The sequence below is a fragment of the Quercus lobata genome, chromosome 12, assembly GCF_001633185.2.
Source record: "Quercus lobata isolate SW786 chromosome 12, ValleyOak3.0 Primary Assembly, whole genome shotgun sequence".
Taxonomy (NCBI): Eukaryota; Viridiplantae; Streptophyta; class Magnoliopsida; order Fagales; family Fagaceae; genus Quercus; species Quercus lobata.
In genome coordinates, this window is record NC_044915.1 from 28,944,587 (window position 1) to 28,970,875 (window position 26,289).

At 34.0% G+C, this 26,289-nt stretch overlaps 3 protein-coding genes across 4 annotated transcripts; 2 read left to right on the forward strand and 1 right to left on the reverse strand.

Moving 5' to 3' along the window:
* The first annotated feature begins 1,564 nt into the window (after window positions 1-1,564).
* Window positions 1,565-2,605, forward strand: LOC115970871. Its single transcript, XM_031090489.1, has one exon. The coding sequence runs from the start codon at window positions 1,795-1,797 to the stop codon at window positions 2,302-2,304; it is 510 nt and encodes a 169-aa protein (XP_030946349.1). The 5' UTR covers window positions 1,565-1,794; the 3' UTR covers window positions 2,305-2,605.
* A 3,955-nt stretch (window positions 2,606-6,560) lies between these two features.
* Window positions 6,561-15,892, reverse strand: LOC115970872 (CTP synthase-like). Of its 2 annotated transcripts, none has more exons than XM_031090490.1 (23): window positions 15,572-15,892; window positions 14,866-14,945; window positions 14,536-14,622; window positions 14,395-14,445; window positions 14,181-14,298; window positions 14,023-14,079; window positions 13,702-13,766; window positions 13,412-13,495; window positions 12,818-12,868; window positions 12,669-12,731; window positions 12,519-12,565; window positions 12,135-12,204; window positions 11,984-12,046; window positions 10,777-10,866; window positions 10,648-10,686; window positions 9,966-10,115; window positions 9,809-9,886; window positions 9,639-9,724; window positions 8,882-8,930; window positions 8,691-8,771; window positions 8,464-8,557; window positions 7,702-7,813; window positions 6,561-6,996 (listed from the first exon to the last, which is right to left on the reverse strand). In XM_031090490.1, the coding sequence occupies exons 1-22, from the start codon at window positions 15,687-15,689 to the stop codon at window positions 7,749-7,751; spliced, it is 1,686 nt and encodes a 561-aa protein (XP_030946350.1). In that variant the 5' UTR covers window positions 15,690-15,892; the 3' UTR covers window positions 6,561-6,996; window positions 7,702-7,748. The 2 variants fall into 2 exon arrangements, with proteins under 2 accessions (XP_030946350.1, XP_030946351.1); XM_031090491.1 differs by lacking the exon at window positions 15,572-15,892 and adding an exon at window positions 15,106-15,222.
* A 6,713-nt stretch (window positions 15,893-22,605) lies between these two features.
* On the forward strand, window positions 22,606-25,560 carry LOC115969894. The gene is made up of 3 exons (XM_031089528.1): window positions 22,606-22,939; window positions 23,469-23,566; window positions 24,200-25,560. Exons 1-3 carry the CDS (start codon window positions 22,793-22,795, stop codon window positions 24,765-24,767), a joined length of 813 nt encoding a protein of 270 aa, XP_030945388.1. The 5' UTR covers window positions 22,606-22,792; the 3' UTR covers window positions 24,768-25,560.
* The last annotated feature ends 729 nt before the right edge of the window (window positions 25,561-26,289 follow it).

Below are 26,289 nucleotides of genomic sequence, written 5' to 3' on the forward strand. Positions count from 1 at the left end.
CATAGAACTAATATAAATATTAGAGATAAATAATGTGAAAATGAACGGTTATATTATTATAAGTAAAACTTATCACTTTAATAAGTTATTATGAAAAGAGTGATAAAGAGAGGAAAAAAAAGTGATAAAGAGAAAATGTGTCGGATTGCCATATTTTTTTATATAAAAAAACACTAGGAGGCAAAAGGCATTTAAACTATAATCCAACTAAAACCCAACTAGAAGCGTTGATTTCGTGTAGGGTGGCGTGAGGGTCCTTTCTCCGAACTTTAACCTTATTTTCAGTATATGACTAGAATGACCTTACCTAGTTTTTTTTATATCACATAATCTTTTAAATGTCATCATTCAATAAATAAATAAATAAAACTATAGAAATAGAATACAACTGTTCAAATCATATTTCCTAGGTATAATATAAAACAAATAGCACTATGTTGTGTTGGTTAGGTTTACCAAATCCCTTCTGGCTAGGACAAAGGAAGAACCATTATTCTAAAACTCTTCAAAGTTATGTACCACATTCAGGGACAGAAGACAATAGGGGTTGTTGGTAGCTATTCAATTATTGGATTCATTACCACAGACCAACAGTATAGAAAAGGAAAAGAAAAAAAATTAATTTGAAAATTCCAATCAACATTTGACAAGTTAGAGTTTGTTTTAAAGCAACAATAATAGGTGTGTGTCCATTTCTTGCAAGCTAAATAAAATGTGAACAAATAGGGCTAAGTGTTGCTTTTTCTTAAAACTGTAATTTACTTCATCAGTTTAAGGCTTTGAAAGTAAGCATCAAATGTGAAGCCAGAAGCCCTTAACTTAGAGAACTCAATATCATAATTAAAATTTACTTTGACCCTCTTACTCTTAATTCATTTTATTATTCTTTTCATTTTTCATCTATTTCTTTTTCAACATGTTTAGCAATTAGCATCTCTAAAAAAATGTCTTCTCCAAGCTAGTGGCAAGTTAATTAATTTGTTGATATACTCAATTCTAGGAGCAATTTTTTTCACAACTAATAAAATGATCTATTATGAGTAAAATAACATCATTTTTACCTAAGTTTACGATTGATACCACTTTTATTATGCACCTATCACTAATTATATAAGCTCTTATAAAAAGAAATAATAAATAAAAAGATATTGTCCCCAAACTTAATTGAGTCAGTTTGAAATAACAACATTTTGCACTATCATATTATTATTTGGCTTTTTGTATTTATAATATTTGGTTGAATCCCAAGCAAGAAGCAAAAACAATTAATGCTGCTCCAAGGAGTAAGAACTTTCAACAATCTAGGGGGCACATTTGGAAACAAAAATACATCCCTAGATTTTTTTTTTTTTTTTGAGTATAATACATCCCTAGATTAATAATGAATCTCCGCGTTTAGCCGTGTCCACGGTGTCCTCCACGAGGTTTCCACCACCCACAGATCACACTTCCGCACCTTCCACACCAAACAAACAACTTTTCTCTCTCTCTCTCTCTCTCTCTCTCTGTCTCACTCAAACACCGCGTACAAATATTTGCAACATATATATAAATAAACCACTGCTTCTCCTTTTCCATCATCAGTACCTCAAACTTCAAAGAAAAAAAAACAACCTATTCTTCCACCCAAATCTTTCAATACCCAAAAGCACTTTCTCAAACTCAAACTTCTACTTCTCATTTCTTTTCCAAAAGTTTGAGGATCTTAGACCAAAGTCTAAACATCTTTGCTTTCAAATCCTACAATATATATCCCAGAACTCAATTTTCTATACTTGTGCTTGAAAGTTGAAAATGCCAATGAAAAACCGTGGTGTAGCTCGTAAAGCATGGAACATCTTGCGTTTAGCATTGCTATGGGCACGTAAAGGTGGTGTCTTTAAACGCCGTATCATGATGGAACTACGTCAGTACATTCAAAGACTTGGCAACAATGCTAGGCAGGATCGACTTCACCATGGGGAGCGCGAGCTTTCCTTCGATGAGACCCCCATTTTCCATGTCAAGATGAACCGTCGTTCAGCCTCTATGCGCTTCCGCTTACCTAACATTCCATGCATAACCAACCCACAAGTGGATTTTGACTATGATGATGATTTTATTGAAGAACAAGCTTATGGCTATGATGATGGGAGGAACAGTTTTCTAAAGGGTCAAGATGAAGATGATGAAGAAGAAGAAGAAGAAATTGTTCCCAGCTGTGAGCAGGAAGATGGGATTGATTCGAAAGCAGAAGAGTTTATTGCTAAATTCTATGCTCAAATGAAGCTGCAGAGACAGATTTCATATTTACAGTACAAATGAGATGGTAAATAGAGACACAATTTTAATCATGGTTCGTGGATCGTGAAGAACTGTACCTGCAGCTTTTGCAGATTTATTATATGATATCATTGCGGCATTTTGTAGATAGCAGAAAAGCTTCGATCAGAGTTTTGAGTGTCTACAGATTTATAAATAAGCAGTAGAGCTTGATTAGTAGAACCAGTTTTTTTTTTTTTGGATGTGATTACAGAGGTTTTCTTCACTTTGGTTTGAAAAAAAGAAAAAGAAAAGAGGAAACAATAAGTCCAAGGACAACATTTTTTACCATTTTTTTCAATAATATTTAGTTGCCATATTATGATTAGTAATTTAGTGCTAACAAAAGCAACAATGTTCCAATCGCAATTTAACATGTCAGCAATAGTAATGCCAAAGCATAATGGATTTGAATCAACTTATAAGCGAAGCAAGCCCAAATGAAACATAAACCCACCAGGCTCCTGTAGGAAAAAGACAAAGCAGGATCAATTGTAGCTCATAATCTTCAAGTTATACATGTTTTTTTTATACTCCCCAAGTACTACAAGTTATACGTTCAAATTCTTTGACATCAAAAGCCAAAAAATAATAAAATAAAAAAATTCTTTGACATCAAAAGCTAAAATAATAATAATAATAATAATAAATTTCTTTGACATCAATCTACAAAATAGCTCAAAATTTCTCCTGTTTCATTAGCGTACATGGTTAGTTGAAGAATCTGTTTTTCCTTTTCTTTTCATTTTTATTTTTAATTCAGAATGATAATTGGAGTGATAAAACTTTGGGAAGCAAATATTTAGAAAGGACAAAATATAGGATCTATACCTTTGATTTTCAATTAATTATAAGGCATTACTAACCAATACAACACAAACAATATCATTTTTTCCAATAACAATTATATTCAACTATGTAGTTTATTGGCCAATTAATACAACCATGTGATTGGATTTAATTAAAAAAACCTAAGGTATAATATAACACCTAAATAATTCAACTTAAGTTTAGTCCATGTAAATATTCCAAAATTAAATTAAATTACTAGATGAAAGTTACAAAATAATAAAAATAAATTCAGGTAGCATTTCATGAAAAACTCATGCAGAGAGAAACTCTAACCAAATGTGATAAGAAAGAAATGCAAGAGGTCGATTCAAGAAAGAATCAAGCATTTCATACTCATTTGGTATAATGGGAGAACTTTAAATAGTAAGTCACTATGCTCCCACTTTTGTAGATATGATAGATTTTCAATAAACACCTTTCACCACCACTGCACACTTTTAGTGCGATAGTCACTCCACAAGTATAAGTGTTTGTGGGGTGTGGAGAGTAGGGGTCAGAGTTCAAGTCTCCAAAAAGGAGCTTTCACACACACATACACTTAGATTAAGTTAGAGTAAAATTTCTATCTTGTAAAAAATAAAAAAATGTAAACACCCTTTCACCGAACTTTGAAGAGGTCAATTCCCAAAAGTATTCCAAAATTGTTTTAGGAATTCCCAAAAGTATTCCAAAATTGTTTTAGGAAAGACTCGAATATAGGCGTATATTTTTATATAAAAATTTAATAAATTGGTGTTGATGCCCAATTTTGCGAACCTATATCCAAAAGCCCATGAGGAAGAAAGCCCAATGAAAAGCAAGACCTACCAAGAAGACTGAAGAGCAAGAAAGGTCCAAAGAAAGAAGTGCATGGGAAAGCGCTCTGCAGCAAAATACAAATCTGCCGCAGAATACAACTTTGCCACAGAATACAGTTCTCTGGCAAAATGGCTTTGGTAGATGAAGATAAATTGGGCTCAAGACCCTTTTGATCCAATCAACTTATTTGGCCCACAAAGGCCCAAATCTTTTTGTATAAAAGATAGGCGTGAGAACTAAAATGAAAAAACACGATGAAAAGAAATAAGGAACAGCAGGAAGTGTCAACAGCAGGAATTGCATGAAGGAAAAGTCAAACTAAAGGAAATGACAAAACACAATAGGAAACATGTGAAGAAATAAGACAGAGCTATGCCGCAGAACAAAACAAAGCTAATCGGCTACGGCAAAAACAGCGTAAGAGACAAACACAGAAGATAGTGGAGCAAGCACAGAAGGGCCAAAGCACCACCAACATGTACCTAGCCAATACAAGAGAGGTGGGCCCACGGTCAAGGGGATTCAGAAGGTGTGGTTTGGTGGTGGGGGGGACAGGGGGTCTATATTTGGTTTCTTACCGTGACTTCTTTTGGGAATATACCTTGCTAGGATGGTATCTTACCCAAAAGAAGTAATAAATGGTTGGGACCATTTGATGCATGCCATAGAGCTAGGTAGTGTGGTAACCCAATCCTTATTGGTTAGTCACCTAGAGGTAGAGGTACACAGCAAAAACAAACAAAATGAAATTTTGTCAGGAAATCAGTAATGGTGCAGCTGACATATTCTGAGCAATGGCAATGGTCGAGCAACCAATGGGTTGGTGGGTAATCCTAAAGGGATGCCCACAACAAGCCAAAAACAATTGGTGAAGCCCTAGGGGTAAAAGGGAGAAATCTCATTGAATCAATTCGTTATAAAAGGGAGGTAACCATGGCAGAAAAAGGGAGGAGAAGAAAAAACACGGAAGAGAGAAAAAAAAAAAACATCGAAGGAGGAGGACCCAATGGGAGAAGCACTTAAAGGAGGGAAACCCATGGTAAGAGGGTAATAAGCACCTAGAGAGAGAGACCCAGAAAAGGAAAGACCAAAAAGGGGAAACAACCCACGGCAGGAGAGTAATAAGAAACTAAGAGTAAAAAAAGAATGGAGAGAAAGAAAGAAAGTGGTAAAACAAAGAGAAAATACGGCAGGAATAAGGGCATGCATCAATAGACCATCTTTTCCCTCCCCCTTAGCAAACTCACTCTTTGATGTCCTCAAAAGTAATAGCAAATAGCTATTTAGGCCTATTCTCTAAAATGTACAACTTTGATGGCAAAAGCCTTTGACAAAGTTGTTCAAGTTGGGGTTTGAGTTCTTTCTTGGTTTACTTATCTTATGTGGTTTACTTATCTTATGAGAAGATTCAATACTTGATTTTGATTGCAAATATATTTGATTTCTCTCATTATAAATTATATCTACTGTATTTAGTCATTCTACCATAGCACGTTTTTATCATGTTTGCTGCATTAGTTGTCCTACTATAATATATTTACTTGTTGTACTAGTTATTCTGCTGTAACACTTTTTCATTATATTTATCGTGTTAGTTATTATACTAACTAAACCTTTTCTACTGAAGCTTTCTTCTCTATTTGTTATTACGTGTTTTACTTTTGACATAAATTAATCATTATCCTATCATAAGCATATATATACATATATCTCGTTTCTCATCTTCTGCAAAATATATTTTATGTATGTATATGTGAATACGTATAAGTATATATATACTTATATATGTATGTATATATTTGAGAATATGCTAACCCATTTAAACTAACATTTGTTTGATGGGTATTTTCTTTGAATTTTAGATTTGTTTATGTGCAGGAAGTAGAAAAATATCTCTGCAGTAAAAACGAAGAGTAGTCATTCACATTGCAAAAGGTTTTACTGCACGGCAGAACGCTTTAAAGCATAGCAGACAACTTTAAAACACAACAGATAGCTTCAATGCACATCAGAAAACTTTATTGCACAACAGATGGCTTTAATGCACAGCAAACAACTTCAATGCACAACAGAAAGCTTTACTGCAAAATAGGAAACTTTATTGCACAGTAGAAAGTTTTGCTGCATAGCAAAAAAGTCAGTCTTGCGACAGAAACTAGAGAAAAGTTCATTTTGCGGCAAAAACTAGAGAAAAGTTCCTTCTGCGACAAAAACAAAGGATAAGCCCACTTTGCAGCATCTTCCCTTGGACTTGGACTCAACGTTTGCGCACAAGCTGGCAACGGCAAAATGGTACTTTAGAGCCCATTCTAAGGAGCGCCAGGCTCGACTTCCTTCTTAGAAAAAGAAACGTAAAAGGAACCCTCTACAATTGGAAAATTCAATATGCTCATACTTTGCCAGAGTCGCATGATCGAATTTATTTCACATTTTCAGATATCCCTATTTGCAATATCTTCTAAACCAAGATCAGTATATCAAAATTAAGATAAAAGAGCCACTCCAAGCACAAGATGGATGTCTAAAAAGTATATAATGTTTTGGAATAAACATCTGAGTGCTTTAAAAAAAAAAAAAAAAAAAAAAAGGTCCTATTTTCTATCCAAAAACCTGTCTTGTCGGCTAATAAACAGTAAGAGAAGTCTAAAACCATAAGTTACAACGTTTAGCATTGGCAAAAATCAAGAATGTCAATCATAGAGGGTGAGTGAACCGATCGATAACAAATGCTTACTCTCATGTGGTTTTGTTGGGTGAACATTCTGAGTTGAACCCTAGGGAAAGCCTAAAGTGGGTATCCAAGACTGGCCACCCCCTACCCTTTTTGTTTAACCAAAAAAACACACGAGTCAACAAGCAACTATCATTGCCACGGTGCATCCAAAATTTGTGTATATCTGTTCTTACATGTAAATTTTATGTCCAAAAGATTGGACCAACATTTTATGTCCATAACTTCAAAATGCAGCAGGAAATCATCTCACTACGGATCCACTTTGGAAACATCTAAGCGCGTTGCTCAGCTAGACAGCATCAATAATTTTCCTACATTAAAATGTTAAAACATATTATGTAAGTACAGAGAAAAAATGTCGTAAATGAACTATGTTATAATTCAGGTGGCATTACCACACTAATTACAACCTTAGGCAAGGCACTGTGCATACCCACACATCACAGCTGCTGAAAGTGTGTTATGGGACCATAGCAAGAATATCATCCCATAACAGGCACAGCATAAAATGCAATCGGCCCAAGTTTGGGAGGGCAAGGTCCCACCATGAGCGCAACGATGGTGCCATGTAGACAAAGTCAAGGCATATTTAAGAGTAGCATATCTAAAAAAAAAAAAAATAAGAGCATGTGAAATCCACCCTAACCCTAATCTAAATTTCTATTAAGGACACAGACCTGTCAGATAGATTACCCAACTGACCCCATCTGCATACTGCTACATCTTTTTATTCCATACACAATATCATAAGTGCACGTCAAACTATTGTTGTGCATTTAGTACCATAAAACCAGAGAAAAAGGTCCTAATCCTACATGCTCCTTCTAAAACATGGATTTGGCCCACCGTTTGCAATCTACTGCACAATTTAACAAACCCATCCCAAATTATGTAAGGTGCACAATGCAGTGAAACCACAGGGCAAGTTGCAAATTCTTCTGAGGTATTTCTCAAAAATTCTTTATCTTGAAAAATGCTTTTTTTTTTTTTCAAAGAAGAAATCCTGAAAAAAATACCTTAAAAGAAAGATTTAAGAGGTACTATGATGGGGAAAACTAGCATATCAACTTCCATTCTGATGCCTGCCAAGATATGCTTCCAACTGTCTTGTTGCTGCCAATATAAGACCTACATTGAAAAGGAATAAATGTTAAATTGAAGTGCAGATATCAGAAAAGTCCACAGGCATTTGCAGATGAGAAATTTGGATGCTAGGTGGGATTAAAAAGTTATATTCATATTTACAAGGAAACTGCAAGGAGCACATTGCAGGAATGCATCAATATGATTCTACCCATTTTCTTATCAAGAATAACCTTCCTAGGATTTCTAGAAATGACTTCATTTTCAAACTGTTTTGTTGAAAATGAACATGATATTACACCACTGTGAGCTCAATTACAATGATAAATGTGACTTATAATACATTGAGAAAACAAAAGAATAGATCAAAAGTACATTGTGTGAAAAACCAGAAAAGTATTACAAAAATCAATGCTGAACACATTATCCCAGAATAAATTTTTGGAAAAAATAAATATATAAAATAAAAAACTATTGGCAATATGCTAATCTACAAGCCAAGCCTTATCCAAATAATTATTGGAGGTCAGTTATACAAATCCTTCTAGCTGTTCTGCTCTATGTAGAACCCTGTCTTTCCTTAAATCGTTGGTCATCATGTCAGTCTGTTAAGGACTTAAAACTTGAGAAATAGCTTAATTAGAATGTAATTCCAACCAGCATATCAAGGTATACGCATGGCTCTCAGTAAGTACCTAAAAATAGAGCTGAGGGCCTTGCAGGCCGTGATTTGAATTCTGGATGAAATTGCACTCCTACATAGAACGGATGAGTTGGAAGCTCTAGAATCTGCAAAACACAAGAAAATTTTGGAAGTATAAAATTTAAGCCTAACTTGTAATTATAATTTAAGCAATACTGACAAATTCTCAAGTTCATGTGAGCTTAAGCTCTTCTAATTATTATTCAGCCGAAAACCCACCTCCATTCTATTTCCACTTTCATCTCTCCCAAAAAATTTGAGGCCAGATTCTTCTAGAATTTCAATAAACTCTGGGTTTACCTGCACTAGGCAATGGACACTATATCATACCATGTCAACTACATATTTAGAAGAGAAACAATGCCTGATAAGATCATTTTCTTCCACTGAAATTAGATTGCAAAACTAACCTCATATCTGTGCCGATGCCGTTCCTCCACATACTCTGAATTTTGGTACCTAGGCAATCAGGAAGAACTATAAATGTAGGCATGGACAATGGTGGATGCCAACAACAAAGTAGACTCAATTGCACAGTATATGAGTCTCAACTATTTTAATCAGGCTCACTGTAATCAGTCTAGGACAAGAGCTGGCTGATTTTTTTTTTTTGATAAGTACAAGAGATGGCTGACTTATTGGTTGCAAAAGTAGCACCAAATGGATCCCAAAAGGCAAAGAGAATAGAGAGAGAGATGAGAACAGACTTATCAACAAAAAAAAAAATAAATAAATAAAGGCAAAGAGAACAGATAAAACTGGTCCTCATGTAAGAGACAAATAAATGCAGTAGCAGTAGTACACCAGGATAATATCAAGCAGAAGCAACGGACTAACCCAGCTAGATGTTCAAAAGGAGATGATTCTTCAACGTTTTTATAAAACAATACCATACATTCCATCACTAGCACTGAGATGACTACTGGACACTGAACAGGCCAGCCTTATAGTTATGGCTGTCTGTCCTTGCAAATAACCAGATGGGTACATAAATTAGTCATCCAACTCCAAGGGATGATATCTACAAATAAAGCTGTTCTTTGTACAGAAACAAGGTATTTTCATAAAGGTAATCGAGTCACCAATTTCAATTTGCAGTAACAGACTAACAGGATGTTATTTTTGAGTATTTTAGAAAGCGGTCAGATTTAGAGATAAATCACATACAATTTTGAAGTAATACAATCAGGTGTCTGGAATAGCGTTTTTCGGGATCCTAGTCTCATTGTGTTTCCCATATGAGTTCTTGAACCCTATAAAAAATAGAAATGATGATAATTGCATACTTGATACAAGGGTAACTATCACAAGGTAAAACTGTCATGATAGATATATACCTCAGGCATGAAAATTACAACAGGATTTGGTGTCTTTTCGTCAAACTCGTTGCTATTTGCCCTTTCCAAACCCAAAACCTAGAACAAGTAATTATTGTAAGGTTCATATAACCTGTTAAATGAAAGAAAACATGATAACAAAAGAAATGTCACTTACAGATCTAGCAAACTCAATCACAGAAATCTGCATGCCCAAGCAAATCCCAAGATAAGGAACCTTGTTCTCTCTGGCATACTTTGCAGCCAATATCATACCTGTGACACCACGATCTCCAAATCCACCAGGAACCAAGACGCATGCAGCATTCTGAAAATGGAGTTCTGTCAGAACCAGTTCTAATTATACATTTAAATGTCAAACACCCCCTCCTTGCCAAAATATACATTAAGTGAGCACCTAAGAATTAATAAGCTCACTATCAAATCAGCCCAGATCAAACATGAGACCTACTTGCCGTTCCACAATGTGATATTAGATATACTAGAAATCCCCATCAGTTGTCTAACATATATTTCCAGTTATTGTATCACAACATATCTTCCAAAACTGCCCATCAACAGAACAGGCTAATTAAGGACAACCAAAACTACTGAACAAGGAGTTCAAACATCAAACCCAATCTTAGGGACAGGCCCTGACCCACCCTGCCCTTAATTTGGCCAGTTTTGGACATATCTGAACGGGGGGACAGGCAATCCAAAGCTGGATTTGCACATGTCAATCTTCATGTTTCAAGAGTGATGGACAAAACCAGAGTCTTGAATCAAGGGAAATAGCACTTGAATGCTAGAAGAAAGAGAGGGGGGGGAAGATAATATCAATTCAATGCAGACTGTACCCTCAGAGTCTCCCATGCAGTAGCGTGTGCTTCTGGCGTCTGTATTAGGAACACAGAATTTTAAATGAGACAAAATTCCAACAGAAATAAAACAAAATCCTCTACAAATGCAGCTTAAGGGAACAGTACCAATCTAGCACTATCATCTTCAAGGTCAGAAGCTGCAATCCAGTCAATTGATGGCTTCAGAGAACATGCAATGCAGGCATGCAGAAGGGCCTGCAAGCCAAATTAGACATATTTAATCCAGGAAGTCATAATGAAAAAAGTTACTATAAAATTGGACAGGAAAATAGTTTCCTTAAGAAAAATATAAATCTCATTTATTCAATCAGATTGACCATCATAATGAAATTACAATTGAATAGTATGTCATCCATGACCTAGAATATCATCAAGAATTGCTGATGATAAACCATGTATAAACCCCTAGAGAGCTGTAACTAGATTAATCCTAACAAAGTACAAAAAGACAGGAAGCCATAATATGAAATAAACTACATAATTTGAGTGGTTCAGTAGTGTATCAATCAGGTTAACCATCGTAATGCTATTACCATGTGAATGATGTACCATTACCTTCTTATGATATTATGATATAATTTAAACTAAAGACAACACCATTTAAAGACCAATATATATGTGTATATGTATATGCATATAAGTTTTGGCCACAAGGGAGGGGGGATGGGAAATTCGAACTATTGACCTTCGCTCAATGTTGGTAAAAGCATCAAACATATTTAAGCGCTTAGGCCTCTTTGAGCCTAGGTGCAATGCACAAAACACAAGTGCACATCTGATTAAAGTAAAGCACGCATTTTTAAAATACAATATAAAATAATCTCTAATAAAAAGATTGATAACATATATATAGCCCACAATAATAATATGTTTTGCCTATTAGCTAAAATAGATAGTGCAATTGCACAAAGTTTATAAGTTTAAATTATACTAAAATTCTTTCAATTTATTAAAAATTTTATATAAAATGTGAAAACAACTATCAACGGACAATATGATAATAGTCTAGTCATAGAAAGTTTAAACATTTTATATAATCCTCTTGTGCTTAAAAAAATCATAGATTCAAGATGGAAAAACATTTTATTGCTTGTGAACTTCATCATGTATGCTATATTCCAAGATGGAAAAACAATAAAAGACAAAGAGGACTTTTTCCATATCAGCATCTAGTATTCTTTAGAATATTAATTTTCATAAACATATCTGATTGCTGAAATAATTGATAATAAGTTATTGACATTGCAGGCTTTACAGATTATAAGTCCATCTCCAATTCAAATTAAGCACAGAAGAAAAGCTATTATCGCACCTTCACAACAGACAAATATGAATCTGATAAGCCAACATACTTCCCAACCAATGCAATCCTCACCTGCAAGTAGCAGCAGGTGATTATTTTCCATGAAAAAGTGGGAAATATTCAAAGGAAACCATTACATTTTATCAATGATAATACTAACAGATTCAGTGAGATTATCAAAAGTCTCAGCCATCCTGGTCCAATCTTGTAAAGCAGGAGTTGCGGCATCACTGAAAAAGAAATTTATTAAAAGTTAACATAATCATCACACATTCAGTATATTATTTCCAAATTGATGGCACATTTAGTTTTATAGCATCCAAAATTCTACAGTTAGCAGTCCATAGATCCAATCTATGCCTCAGCCTCAATAAAAATAAATAAATAAAAATTAATTGACTAAAATTGTCGGAGTTTGCAAGGATCAAACATATGATTTGCCACAGTGACAGGGTCTCATCACATACTAGAAAACTTTTGAAAGGCCAAGGCCGATTAGCAGTTTGATGCCAAGATCTAAGCCTTAAGATGAACAAAGACTTACTCAAGTAAGTCTAGCTGCTTTAGAATTGAGAGATGAGCATTTTGGTTCTGAAACAGCAGTAAATGTCAAACATCCAAAAATGAAAATGTTAGATGAATATACTAGAAGCAGCAAAGCCTCAGAAGAATCAAAGAACTGTATTCAACCCACCCTAAGTAAGAGAGGAATGTGCCAAATATTTGGAACATCATGGATGTTGAGAATATTACCAGCCTGTGAAAGACCATAAGGACAATGAAAAATCCTCAACAAAAATACAGTTCATTTGAAAGATGACCAAGCAAATGTCAACAACTTACTGGAACATGGCAAAACTGTGAAAGTTTCTCCTTGGTATTTTCCAATAAAGGCTGCAATAAACTTGATGAGAATTTATTTCAATATTGTCAAAATTACATTTTCAAAAAAATGATGAATACCGAGCAGCTAAATCTCAAATCATAGATAAGATCGATGCCTCTTCAAGTATGACACAAGAAATAAAAACCTACAAATAAGATACCCACTGCAAGGAATATTTCAATGTTTTAAGAACAACTTATGACCCCATGCCGGCAAGGTGAAAAAGCAGGGTAAAAAGAGACAATCCAATATAAAACTTTTGGTTCCAAACTGATACAGCTAAATATACTTACAAGAAAAGTATAGCCACAAATAAATTGATAATTTAGGCTCACAGTAAGCTTTCCCCAAACTGTAATGGTATATGACTCAGCTACACCCCATTAAGACGAGGATCGAGGAATACAAGAAAGCTTACATGGATCCACAGAAGAGTTTTGCACGCAAAGGTATCTTTTTCCCTCTATTTTGCTAGGTGATTCTAAGCTGGATATGTTACAATCATTAACTCCATTATGCACATGCAGTTACCAGCAATTGAAAAGATGTACCTGAGCAGAGCGACATGCTAACAGATGAGGCGTCAAGCCTAATGCTCTCAGCTCCCGGACACTATGTTGGGTAGGTTTCGTTTTCTGCACCATGAGAGAGAGAGAGAGAGAGAGAGAGGAAGTTACATTTACAGAGAGAAAAAGGGGAGAGGCAGGGAAAAAGAACTCCAAACAAGAGAACACAAAATTTCAGTTCAGGGAATGTAATCAACTGTAATCTCTACATTTACAATCCAATAAGTGGACGACTAATACTTTGAAAATCTCATATACAGGTTATGGAGTATTACTTGCTCACCAACGACACCCAGTACTGGTATCAGGCTCACATGAACGAGGCAGAAGTTATCTTGCCCTGAGATAGAAATAAAAAAAATAAAAAATAAACTCAAATAATTATTTCTAAACATGATGAAAACTCAGAACCAAAGAGCATGTAAGCTGAATACTCAGAACAAGTTATTATACTCAATTTTGAGTATCAATTGAACGTACATATTGCAACAGCATTGCACATTAAGTCCAAATTAACCATATTTGTCTATACTGTAAAAATCATAACATATCTGGCCATACTTTTTAATTGAGCCCATAAACAAAGTCAAACTTACCAACTGAGAAGGACAATTGTCGCAAAGCCTCGATGAATGGCATTGATTCAATATCGCCTAACAAAATGATATAATAAAATTATCTCTTGCAGGTAAAATTAAGCAACAGAGAGATAATTTGGCACATAATATGCCTCTTTGTTTTGAATAGCTCATACCTACAGTCCCTCCCAACTCTATCACACAAACATCTGCTGGACCTTCTTTTCCATCAACAGGAATGACAGCAACTGATTCAATCGAATTCTTAATGGCATCTGTTATGTGTGGCACTACCTGGAATCCACTCAAACATGGCTAAGCTCAGTCACTAGTAATCTATTAATGCAAGTTAAATAAGAAGCCTAATTAAGTTATCAAATGTAGAATCACCTGGACAGTCTTTCCAAGATAATCACCTCTTCGTTCCTTCTCAAGGACAGACTGATTAAAACAGAGCAACATAGTCAAATTAAGAAGCTTATCAATCTGATAAAGTTAATAAATCCAGTAATGAATTGAAGAAATTAGCACCTGATATATCTTTCCCGTGGTAATATTATTGTTTCTTGTAAGCGTCACATCTAGGAACCGCTCATAGTTACCCAAGTCCAAATCGACCTTCAGAAGAAAAGCAAATAAATGAAGTAACTATCATATCATTAAACTAAATTTATACCATCGACATCCATAAAATTCCAGGTTTACTATTACCAATAATCCATTTCTTACTTTATGAACTAATATGCCAATAGCATGAACACCTATAACACACACTAGCCTACCAGCCACCCCCTTGTGTACATATGGATAAAATTTAATCTTACAAACAAGGGGGAAAAAAAAAAAAAAAAAAAGGCAAACCTCTCCGCCATCGTCAAGAACAAAAACTTCCCCATGTTCAAAGGGAGACATGGTACCAGCATCGGTGTTCAAGTATGGATCTGTAACCCAATAAATAAATAAAATAAATAAAAATGCAGAAATTTAGATGCAAAAGAAAACATAAAATTCTTCCTAACATTTTCTTCTTCCTCTTTTTTTTTTTTTTTTTTCAAACATACTCTATCAAACCTTTTTTTTTTTTTTTTTTAATTTATTTACCAGTTGATATTAGCCACATGCTCCATCAAACCTTGAAACAACCAGCATAAGACTCAACTCAACTACGCCTTATTCCTAATTAAAGTTATAAACTACTATGTTGAAATGAATAAATAAATGAGACCAATACCTTTTTCTTTTTTCTTTTTTATGGGTAAGTGAATGAGACAAACACACACACATGTATTTATTTGAATACTTTCAAAGATAGAAAATAATATCTACTTGCAGACCCATATGGACAAACTAACAAATAACAATCACAGCACAAAAAGGTGCTCATTTTAAACCAGTTAAGCACTGAACCAATGTAAACTATGAAGTTTCCAATAGAGACACCAGAAACAAAATCAGCATAAGTAACAAAACAGCGACATTTCCAAACAAGAATAAAACAATAATAAACTCAAAAACCCGATAAAAGCAATAGCAACATAGATAGAAGTGATGGGTGAAAGCAAAGAACCAATTTTGATGGAAGTGATGCGAAGGCCACAGGCTTTGAGGACTACGCCTATGCTGCTGGCTGTGACGCCTTTGCCCAACCCACTCACCACTCCCCCTGTCACCAACACATACTTCATCCTCTCTCTTTCTCTCTCTGGGGTTTTTGTGTTTGTGTTGTGTATGAGTTTTCACAATTGCAGACAAAGTGTTTGTGTTAATGACCGAGCGGGAAACGTTCTCGGAACAAAGGAAGGGAAAGAAAGATCCACTCTATGAAGCTTCGTTTGGGAGGTTTTTATAGAGGAAAAAGTCTTGTTTCTCGTGCTGGAGGTAAATGGTAATGTCCAAATCTTAATAAGGGGAGTTTGTTTTTTTTTTTTTTTTTTGGGAGGGACTTTTGAGGATTTTAATTTCTAAACGTGGGCTTCCATGACATTAAAAAAAGGTGGTAATGCTCATTTAGGAAAGGTAAAAAAAAAATATGAAAGTAAAATTTAAGTAGGTTCCACCTTAGGTAAGACAATAAGAGTAGTTCGCGCTGTTTATTTAGTTGGAAAACTTTCTGTAAAGATAATTTTTCACATTTTTCAGTGTTTGGTAGTAAAAAAACACTTGGTCAATGGAAAACTCTAATAAAAATAAAGCTTATTTTCTATAAGCTGTTTTCCAAAAAAATTTTTTGAAGACAATCTCTCTCTCATGGGTTGCATCTCCTATAAATATTATATTCATCTATAGCCGTGGGAAACATAATTTTTTGGCGCCTTCTCTCTCTCTCATGGTAAGTTTTCTCACTTTTTCTCTCTTCTTTTTGCTTTTTCTCTCTTCACACTCTCACCGTCACTAATTTTGGTCTCTCCTCTTCCCATAGATCTCTCTCTTTAACTGTCTCTCTTCTCTCTTTTCTCCATGTTTCTCTTCCCCTTTGTAACACAATAGAAGAAGAAGAAGAAAGAATGAAAGAAGTAAAAAATGAAAATTTTAAACATAGTACCTATATTGCTCTAAATTGCTTTTACATGGGACAATCTTTACCATGGACTAATAATATTGTTATATAATGAATGATAATTGTTTAGGAGAATTGCATTTGTTGGCAAATACACTTTTTGTTGGCAGATACTATGTAGTGATGATATATTATGTAGTACATTATGTAAATACATAATTTAGAGTAATATTAAAGACTTATGGTTGACCATAGTAGACAAATGGTTGATATGTGTGTGTGTGTGTGTGTGTGTACGTACGTTACTGTCTATATATATGAATAAGATGAGTGGTAGAGATCATGAAAATTGGACAACTAATTAATTTTGATTGTATCTATTGTCAAAATTTTAGATTAATTAATATGAAAACCAAATTCATTCTTGGTTTTTTATTTATAATGATTACATTAGTTAGTTTACATAATATATATGTTTTAAATTATGCAAGAAATATTTTTTAAAAATTGCATACCAAACACTGGAAAACATTCTCAAGCGCACTTTCAAGGTCGTTACCAAACACTGAAAAATAAGACAGTTTTCTAGAAAATGCCCTTTGAAAAATGAACCATTTTTCAGAAAACTTTAATGCTGAAACAAACAGAACGGTTAAGAAAATGGATTTTATATCATCGTTATACATGTATTGATGATACTAAATAGTAAATACCAACTCAATCATTAAATGTATTCTTGTTATACCTTATATAATCTCTTCAATTAGCTAATGCTATTTTGGCATCTCAATGCCCAAAAGTGTGTTTTAGTTAGAGCTAAAAGCTTTATTTTTCTCTCTTTTTTTACCCCCATAAGCCAAATTTTACCACATATGGAGTGAAGGAATTTCAATTATCATGCATCACTTCTTTGGAAGAATTTGGAGGCACGTGCACCACTAAAAGTCACAACACCTTTGGCTTTAGCTTTGTTTGATATCTTGTAGAAAGTAGTATAACTTTTGTGGTAGATCTTTTGTGAAATTGAGTTTTATCCAAAAAAGAATCTTTAGCATTTCGAGAATTTAGTACATTACAGGGAATTGTGCTTTAAAGTTTAAAGGAATAAGTATGCTTTCACAATCATTTTTATAATTTTGGCTACAAACCATCTATGTGACCAGTAGTAAAATAAAAATAGTAAGATACCGACATCTCAAAATTAAGAGACACAAAGAAAGATACCCCTTGTTTAATGAAGGCACGCATAGCCCCATATATGCCTCCACTTTGATTGATTTCGTTGTTTTCCAATATATATAATTTCTTATATGAACGATAGATTTTACATTCTATTTTAGAATCTTTTCCTTTTGAGTTTTGTCCACTAACCTTATCTTAGGTTATATGCTGAAAAAATGGAATCCGTCAATGGCTAATCTTTTAATAGAGCGATCATTGATGCAAAGGCATATACTAAGAGGATTTTTACAAACGCTTAGCATCAAAATTAGAGCACTATAGATTCTCCAAAAAAAAAAAAAAAAAGTTAGCGCACTATAAATTTCTAAAAGGAAGCCTAAACATACATATAAACATAAATCAATGATTAGTTTGGGGAAATGGAGATTTGAATCATAAATGTGTTCAGGATGTGTAAACTAATTAAATTATAAGGCTTTTGGCTTCTTTTACTTGTTTTGTGCTAAGTTACTCTCGAATATATATATATATAACAATTTGTGACTTTTTTACTTAGTCATATAACCTAAGTAGGATAGACTTAGAAGTTAGAACCCTTAGATAATAACATGATTAGTTATTGTGACTACGTCTTTACAAGGGGAAAAAAAAAAATCTCTTATTAACATTCTTTTTTATATATTTTTTTCCCTAAATAAATCTTATTGAAGTTCTAACAAAATTTGGTGCAAAGGCTTTTGAATTTACTATTTAATAAAATCTCAATGAAATTTTTTTGACTTTTTTCTCTTCCTTTAATTTAAGAATGTGTCCCAATAAGTTTCATAACTCGAACCATATAAATTTCATATTTTAGTTTCTTTAATTCTTTAATTCTCTAATTATATATAGATTGCATCAATCATTATTCTAAAAGATTTATTTCGTCATTTTTTGAAAGATTAATTCTTAATTCTTACAACTTGTTTGGTACGAAAGATTTTAAAGGGGGTAGGGAATGGCGGAGAAAAAGGGTAGAGGGGTTGATAATTTATTTTGTTTGATATGGAGAAAAATTGAATGGAAGGAAAGTGAGGTGAGAGATGCTTTCTTCCTCAGCCCACAAATTTCCATGCCTTAAAAAGGAGAGAAAATTCAAGAGGATAATATAAAGAGGAAGAGGAAAGTAAAGTGTGAATGTGAGAACGATGTTTTGGATTGCCATGATCAAAGCATTTAAAAAGGGTCTAATTAATGACGAATTTTAGAAAAGAATGCCATTTTTAACATTTTTTTATTATTTTTCAAAAAGAAAAAACGAGATAGACTAGAACGGAACTAAAATTTCATTTTTGAGAGCTAAAATATGAACCATGATATGTCTTTATTATTTTTTCAAAGAGAGAAAAAGAACACCAAGGACGAAACTAAGTGTGCGTTTAAATATCACTTATTTTGTTGAAAACTAAAAATATTATAGCAAAATAATTTTTAAATGGTGAATAGTGCATGAGACCTATTTTTAATGAAAGTTTTGTTAGAAAAAGAGATTTGTAGATCTCGTGAATAGTGCACAGGATACATTGAAAAAGCTAAAAAAAAAAATGCAGACGCAAACATGTGAACGTAGTACGCAATCCAAACGGAGCTTAAAATATCATCTTTGAAAACAAAAGTATGAACCGTTATATGAATTTGTTATCTTTTTAAAGAAAGAAAGAGAGAGACAAAGACGGAACTAAAATTTCATCTTTAGGAGCCAAAGTATATATATATATATATAAATACCATTTATATAAAGATTCAATTCTAAACAATCACATCATATATATATATATATATATATTATTTTAATTTTCCATCCTTTTCACCACACAATTAAAAATTTGATATAATTTACATTAGGTATCTAAGTGGTGGTGATGAAGATGATGGTTGTTGTTTATGCTTTCTTTCCATCATTGCTTTTGTTCACATTTTTAATTATTTTTCTCTCCGTCCACTTTTTATTTCCCCTTAATCAAACATAGTCATCGGTCCAAATTATCTCACGGGCCCATTAAGGCCTGACCTCATTTTGGTGAATCCGGGCTTTATATTTCAGGCCAAGCCCGTGAATAAAAGTCTACTGTTGTGCTCCGTATCCTTTAAGGTTCATAATGTCGTTTTGGAAAATAAAGGCAATAGTGCAAAGTGAAATACCCTTTTTTTTTTTTTTTTTTGTCGAAACAAAACTTTAATCTTGGAGTGTGATTCGTGAGCAAGGCATAAATGAGCCCAATTTGCTTGATCCATTAAAAAAAATGTTTATATTCATTTCTTTTGTGAAAAAGTTTAAGAATGTGGATATGAATAAAGCTCAACTGTACAAAGCTTTCATTTAAATTAGATTTTTCTTGTCAAAAATGTTATACTTCAATGGTATTTTTTGATCTATTTCATAATAGCATTGAATTTAATTGTAAAGGTTTTTTTTTTTTTTTTTTTTTAATAATACTTTCCATTCATTCTAGGGTTATTGCTTTTTTTCCAAGCCTAAAACTATCTACGAGTTCGATGAGATGCAGTACATAAAAATATAAATCTCATCACACTCTTGGATATTTTTATGATTAGAAAAAATATAAGTTCTAAATTAAGATGAATGGAAAATACTTACATTTAAAAAAAAATAGAAAAGGCCTGAACAAGTGCAAAGTGGCTAGTTTACTTTGAGAAAACAATAATTTAATTACAAAGTTTGCGAATAAACTTAAACTTTCTTTAGGCCTCGTCAATGGGCCGGGCCAGGCTGTCCCGACCCATTTTTACTTGGCCCATGGGTCTAATGGGCTGGGCTTAACGGGCTGTTGACTAGTCAATGGGCTGGGTCGGGCCGGGCTGGATGGAAAAACCCTAGCCCATGGCCCTACCCATGGGCAATGCCCATTTGGGCTTTAGCGGGCTGGGCTAGTGAGGTGGGTTTAATGGGCTACCCATGGGCATTTTTAACAAGTCTTCAATGGGGTTATAAAAATTTAACCAAAAAAATTATAATTTATATATTATTACAAACTATCAAATTGAACAATTAAATCTACTAAAAAGATTCTATTAAAAAAATACTAAGACATACCTCTTAAAACTAAAATAAGATTAATTAACTTTTATTGATAAGAATAAATAAGTACATTGAATTAAATATCAACTCTTAAAGGAAATATTTGAAGAATAAAATATCAATTCTTAAAGGAAATATATGAAGAATCAAATATCAACTCATTAAGGAAAGAATTTCTTCCAACCAACAGTAAGCTTTTTTTTTTTTTTTTTTTTTTTTTTTAAAGGAATTTCTTCTATAATTGTAACTTGTAAGGAAAGAATTGGAATTTATCAAAGGAAAGAATGACTTTCTTTCCAGAGGCACAGAGGTAGGGCAACAGTCATCTTAGTAACTTTGTTTTAAAAATCAAAGCTACTAGACTAATACCAAAATATATATTTATTATGCATATTGTATCACAATCATTCCAAGTATTTAGTGGTTAGGTGTGTGGTCTTAAAGTTTTTATAATGTCTAAAGTTCAATCCCTCACCCACCCAACCCCCAAATTATTTTGTTATAAATTTTGGGTAATGAGTCAGGCTAACGGGTCGGGCTACTGGGCTGGGCTAACGGGCCGGCCCACCGGGCGCCCATGGGTAAAGAAACCAACCCATAGCCTGTCACATTGGGCTACTGGGCTGCCCACGGGCTTCAATATTACCGGGCTGGGCTGCCCATTAGCCTGGTGGGCTAACGGGCTACTGGGCCAGCCCATGGGTCATGGGCTATTTGATGACCCTTAACTTTCTTAACCCAAAAAAAAAAAAAAAACTAAATTTTAACCTGTAATTAGGGGTGTCAATGTTCGACCCAACCTGCGAACACGACACGAACCCGACACGGGTTTTTTCAGGTTAGGGTTTGGCCTTAATGGGTTTGGGTCATAAATGGGTCAACCCGAAAGCGACACGATAAGAAATGTGTCATAAGCGGGTCAACCCGCGTAACCCGCAATAGACACGTTTGACACGTCAATTTAATTGTGTCAATCCGAAATGACCCACTTAACATAACTCATTTAACTCATATAACAAATAAATATTTATTTTATTTTAGATTTGTCAAATACCTTTCATATTAAACATATATTTTAAATTTGAAAAGAAAAGTGAGTAATTACAACAATTTACAATGGATATAATTGGAAATTGAAACTTTACAGACTCTAGAACTACTAATACTTCTTTTTTTTGGCATAGAACTTTGCATTTGGTGAGTTCCAAGGATATAATATTTTTGTTGAACTATGTTATTTTATTTTTGTTAAACTTTGTTATTTTGAATTTGAGTTGAATGTGTTTTGGAGTGTAAAGAACTTATTTCTAGATGAATGTTATATTTTTGTTGAACTATATTATTTTGAATGTGGGTTGAAGACTTAAATTATATGCACTGTTTTTTGAGATGTAAAAAAAAATTATTTCTAGATAGATGTTATATTTAATATTATACAAGTTAAAATAGGTTGTGTTACATTTGTGTTAGTCCAACACTACTCTTTTATTAAACGTATCAAATAGGTTGGGTCAGGTCAACCCGCCTTATTAACAGGTCGGATTAAAGTTGAAAGATCATGACACGATTATTAAATGGGTCGGGTTAGGGTTGAGCAATTTAATCGAATACTCCTATCTCAATCCGACACAAACCTGACACGTTTACCCGAATTGACACCCCTACGTGTAATTTGGAATTTTGAATAAATGATGAACTTAAGCCCATTATCTTATGCTTAAACAAAAATGAAAATTGCAAAATCTATTTTTTATTTTTCTCTGTCAAATGACCAAAGTGCCCTGTCTACATCTTCCACGTGTTCTGGTGCCACAAGTTTACAATCCATACTTTCACACAAAGCCACATCCACGTTCACTCTTTTAAGGCACCTCGAGCGAGAGGCGACAACAAATGTAGTTTTACTGTTCTGTTGTCTGTTTCACTGTTCGCTGTTCCTTTCCTAAATTCCATTTTCTTCTGTACTTTTTTATTTCTTGTTTCGATTTTATGGAAAAAATGGAATTGAAGCAACAATTATAAATAATATAATGAAGCCTGAATCGAACTCAGCAGCTTCTTCATCTTCATCTGCATCTTCATCAACAACACCATCACCTTCTGGAAAGCGAGCTAGAGATCCTGAAGATGAGATTTACCTCGACAACCTTCACTCTCACAAACGCTACCTCAGCGAGGTTGGTTCCTTTTTTTTTGTTTTTTGTTTCTATTTTATTTTTTTAATATTCTTTTATATATTATTTATCGCCCCCGGTGTTTTTGTTTTGTCTTGTTATTAACTTTTGTTGGCCTTGTTTTCATTTCTAAAATACTGGGTTTTCATGGGGTTTAGCTAATTCATGTTGCCAAACAATGGGGTTCGATTTCTTACATCGATTTTGTCCATAGGCAAAACTACAAGCTGTTAGCTTTTGTTAATTGCAGTCTGTTATGGGTTTCTTGGGATATGTTTTGGAATGTAAGTAATTTCTTGATACACAAAATATGCATGTTGGTGGAGTTTTTTTGAGTGCCTTTGATAAATTTTACATTTTTTTTGTTTTTTACATTGATTGCTTTATATGTTTATTTGGTTTCAATGGGTGGAGATTAGTATGAGGTTTAGCTTTAGTTTGTGTCTGAATTGGTGTCAATTTGCATCTTAACTCCTTCTCTTCTTTAAAGATTGCGTATAAAAAGAAATTAAAAAAAAAAATTGTCCTGCAGATAATGGCGTCCAGTTTGAATGGATTGACCGTTGGAGACCCACTTTCTGATAATCTCATGGAATCTCCAGCCAGGTCTGAAAGCATGTTTTATCCAAGGTAACATTTTATGGTTTTGATGAACACAGACATTAGGCTGAAAGATACATTTCTCTTCTTTTGTTATGAGAATATATGAAGGTTAAATGCGATAACCATGCCCAACTCATTGTTGCAAGCATTGGTTTGGTGGTTAAAGGGTTGGGTGGATTTTGGGTAGGCCTTTGGGTTGAATCTTACTGCTTGAATGTGGAGAATCTGAACTTGGTAGTTGATATAGGTTAATCTTTTGGTATTAGTTAGAGGCTTCAAATTAAAACCAATTGGTAAGTGAAATTGGGTTGAAATTGGTTAATTATTGATAGGACTTAGGAGGTGAAACCACTAAATACAGATGTGGTAGCAGATTGCATAGAATATATTTGTCTGTGATTTTGGTGTTTGCTTCGTTTGCTGACTCATTGATCATGGCCTTAGCATTGTAGGTTAGCTAGATAAGTAGGCTCTTTTAGTGGAAATATGTGAAACATCACCGTCTCTGACTGTGAGCATCAGTTCACTTACATCATCTGCTCTCCTTGTAGCTAGATTACTCTTGTTATAAGAAACTCCTTGTTTTCCAATGCAGATATAACTTGCTTTGGTATAGATGATATCTTTAGTGCTTTTAAAACCATTGTTTTATGTTTCCAGGGATGAGATGTCCTTTCAATATTCACCGATGTTAGAAGACTGGGATGACTCTCGATTTTGTGAGAACCCTATAAACACATGCTCCTCCCAACCTGACAGCGTACCCACCAGTCCTGTCTCTCCATACAGGTATCAAAGACCACTTAATGGGTTCTTTTCTTCACCTTCCACTAGTTCACACCCTTCACATGGTTGTGCCATGGCTCCTGTCACAAGCACACAGCCTCGCCAACGAGGCTCAGATTCTGAGGGCCGGTTCCCATCATCACCTAGTGATATATGCCACTCAGCTGACTTGAGGAGGGCTGCTCTCTTGCGGTCTGTGCAGATGAGAACACAGTCTCCTGGCCCATTATCTTATGAACTGCCATTTGGTTCAGGACAAGACCCTGTACCTAATATAGAAGCTGAAGAGCGACCATGCTCATACATGAAGTCTTTGGTTGATGAGAGGGAGTATCAAATTGAGGAGTGTTCTTCAATGGGACTGCCAGAGTCTGAGTTTAATCAAGATAGCTCCTGCGAAGTGGTGAATATGAATGTTAAAGGGGGTGATTCTGAGGATTAGATTCATTAGGAAGTGCATTAGGAAGACAAGCTCTAATCTCACCATGGGCATCTATTTGCTCTGGGGTCACTGTTGTTTGTGTTAGTTAAAAGTGAGTATTTCAGTGCATGCCCCAAAAGGTCTCGGTTGGTTCTTGTCAATTGGGAAATATGCAAGTTAAAGTCTCATTATTTTATGCAAATGAAAGGCCATGAGTTATATATCAGGCTGCTGACAATTTCATCCCCAAAAAAGAAGAGATTATTCACTTTGGACATAGCATCCTTCTCTTGATTCTTGGCAGCAACTCGAGCATAGCTTATGATGTTGATGTTGTATGATAGTGATATTTATGAGTATTGCTTGTCATCATAGATTCCTTGCGCTTGATGCCTGTGATCTTTCTGTGCCCCATGAATTGGGCTTTTCTACCCTTTATTGTTCTTCAACACAATTATACTCCTGTCCTTTCTCTTAATATCCTGTAAATCTTCTTTTTCAACTTACCATTTTGAATCATTTCTCTCAGAACCTTACCCATATTCAACACAACAAATACTTTATCAACCAAAAAAGACAGGATCTGAGAGCCATCTCCCCCTATCAGCCGGTCAGCCCGCACAGCTCGGGCCAGGAGATCAGGATGCAAACAGGCCCAACTCTATTACAACTATTGGCCCGATGGGCTAAAGCATGAGCATTCACGATTATTTCTCTAAAGACAAATTGATTGACCCAGATTCAAAAAAAATGTAATTCAAGTTTGATACACCATGCTATTAATTTTGTGAGGTTCCGAAGAGTCTTATAGACAGAGCGAAATAATCTAACCAAAGGCCCACACAACTTCCTTGTATAATTAATAATAAATAAATAAATAAGCATTTCATAATTCCATTACTGGTGTATTATCATGGGATGAGCCTTTTGAGGCAACCTTGATTTTTCTTTGACTTGAATTTTATGCCCTCATAAATACTAAATAATGTCTTCAAATATATTTTTTTAATACAAATTTTAGATGATTAATGTGTTTAATTGTTAAGGAAGTAATGCTCAAGACAAAAAACTTCACAACTATAAGTGGTAAGTACATCATTTTTACATGGACTTTTTAATAACACCACTTTTATTGTATACAAATCACAATATATCTCATAAAAATAAATAATAAAAAAACCAAAATATATTACCTCAATGTTTATGAGAATAATTTTGAGGTCACAATATCTCACTTTTAGATTTTTTTTTTTTTTTAAAAAAAAAAAAAATCACATCCACCACTAATTGCTGTGTCAATATGTGGAAAAATTATTTAGTGCATTCAGATTATATTTTCCTTTTTCATAAAAGGGTTGTGTTAATTAAGCACACCTTTTTCTAAAAAAAATTGTATCTTCTTTCTCAATATATGTTACTTTTTCAGTTTACAGGTACTATTTTAGGATATTTTTTACTTTTTCTGACAAATATTTTTTTGTTTTTTCTGCCCTTAACCAGCACCAAGCGGTGCCGGTTAACATTCTCCTTCATAAAATTTGGA

Excerpts from the sequence above, each read along its gene's own strand:
- LOC115970872 (XM_031090490.1), bottom strand. The coding sequence starts at position 15,689 with ATGAAGTATGTGTTGGTGACAGGGGGAGTGGTGAGTGGGTTGGGCAAA. Across the intron at positions 12,732-12,817 it reads CACAGTTTTGCCATGTTCCA|GCTGGTAATATTCTCAACAT; the intron begins GTAAGTTGTTGA and ends GGTCTTTCACAG. Across the intron at positions 12,566-12,668 it reads ACATTCCTCTCTTACTTAGG|AACCAAAATGCTCATCTCTC; the intron begins GTGGGTTGAATA and ends CTGCTGTTTCAG.
- LOC115969894 (XM_031089528.1), top strand. The coding sequence starts at position 22,793 with ATGAAGCCTGAATCGAACTCAGCAGCTTCTTCATCTTCATCTGCATCT. Across the intron at positions 22,940-23,468 it reads ACAAACGCTACCTCAGCGAG|ATAATGGCGTCCAGTTTGAA; the intron begins GTTGGTTCCTTT and ends ATTGTCCTGCAG. Across the intron at positions 23,567-24,199 it reads GAAAGCATGTTTTATCCAAG|GGATGAGATGTCCTTTCAAT; the intron begins GTAACATTTTAT and ends TTATGTTTCCAG.
- LOC115970871 (XM_031090489.1), top strand. The coding sequence starts at position 1,795 with ATGCCAATGAAAAACCGTGGTGTAGCTCGTAAAGCATGGAACATCTTG.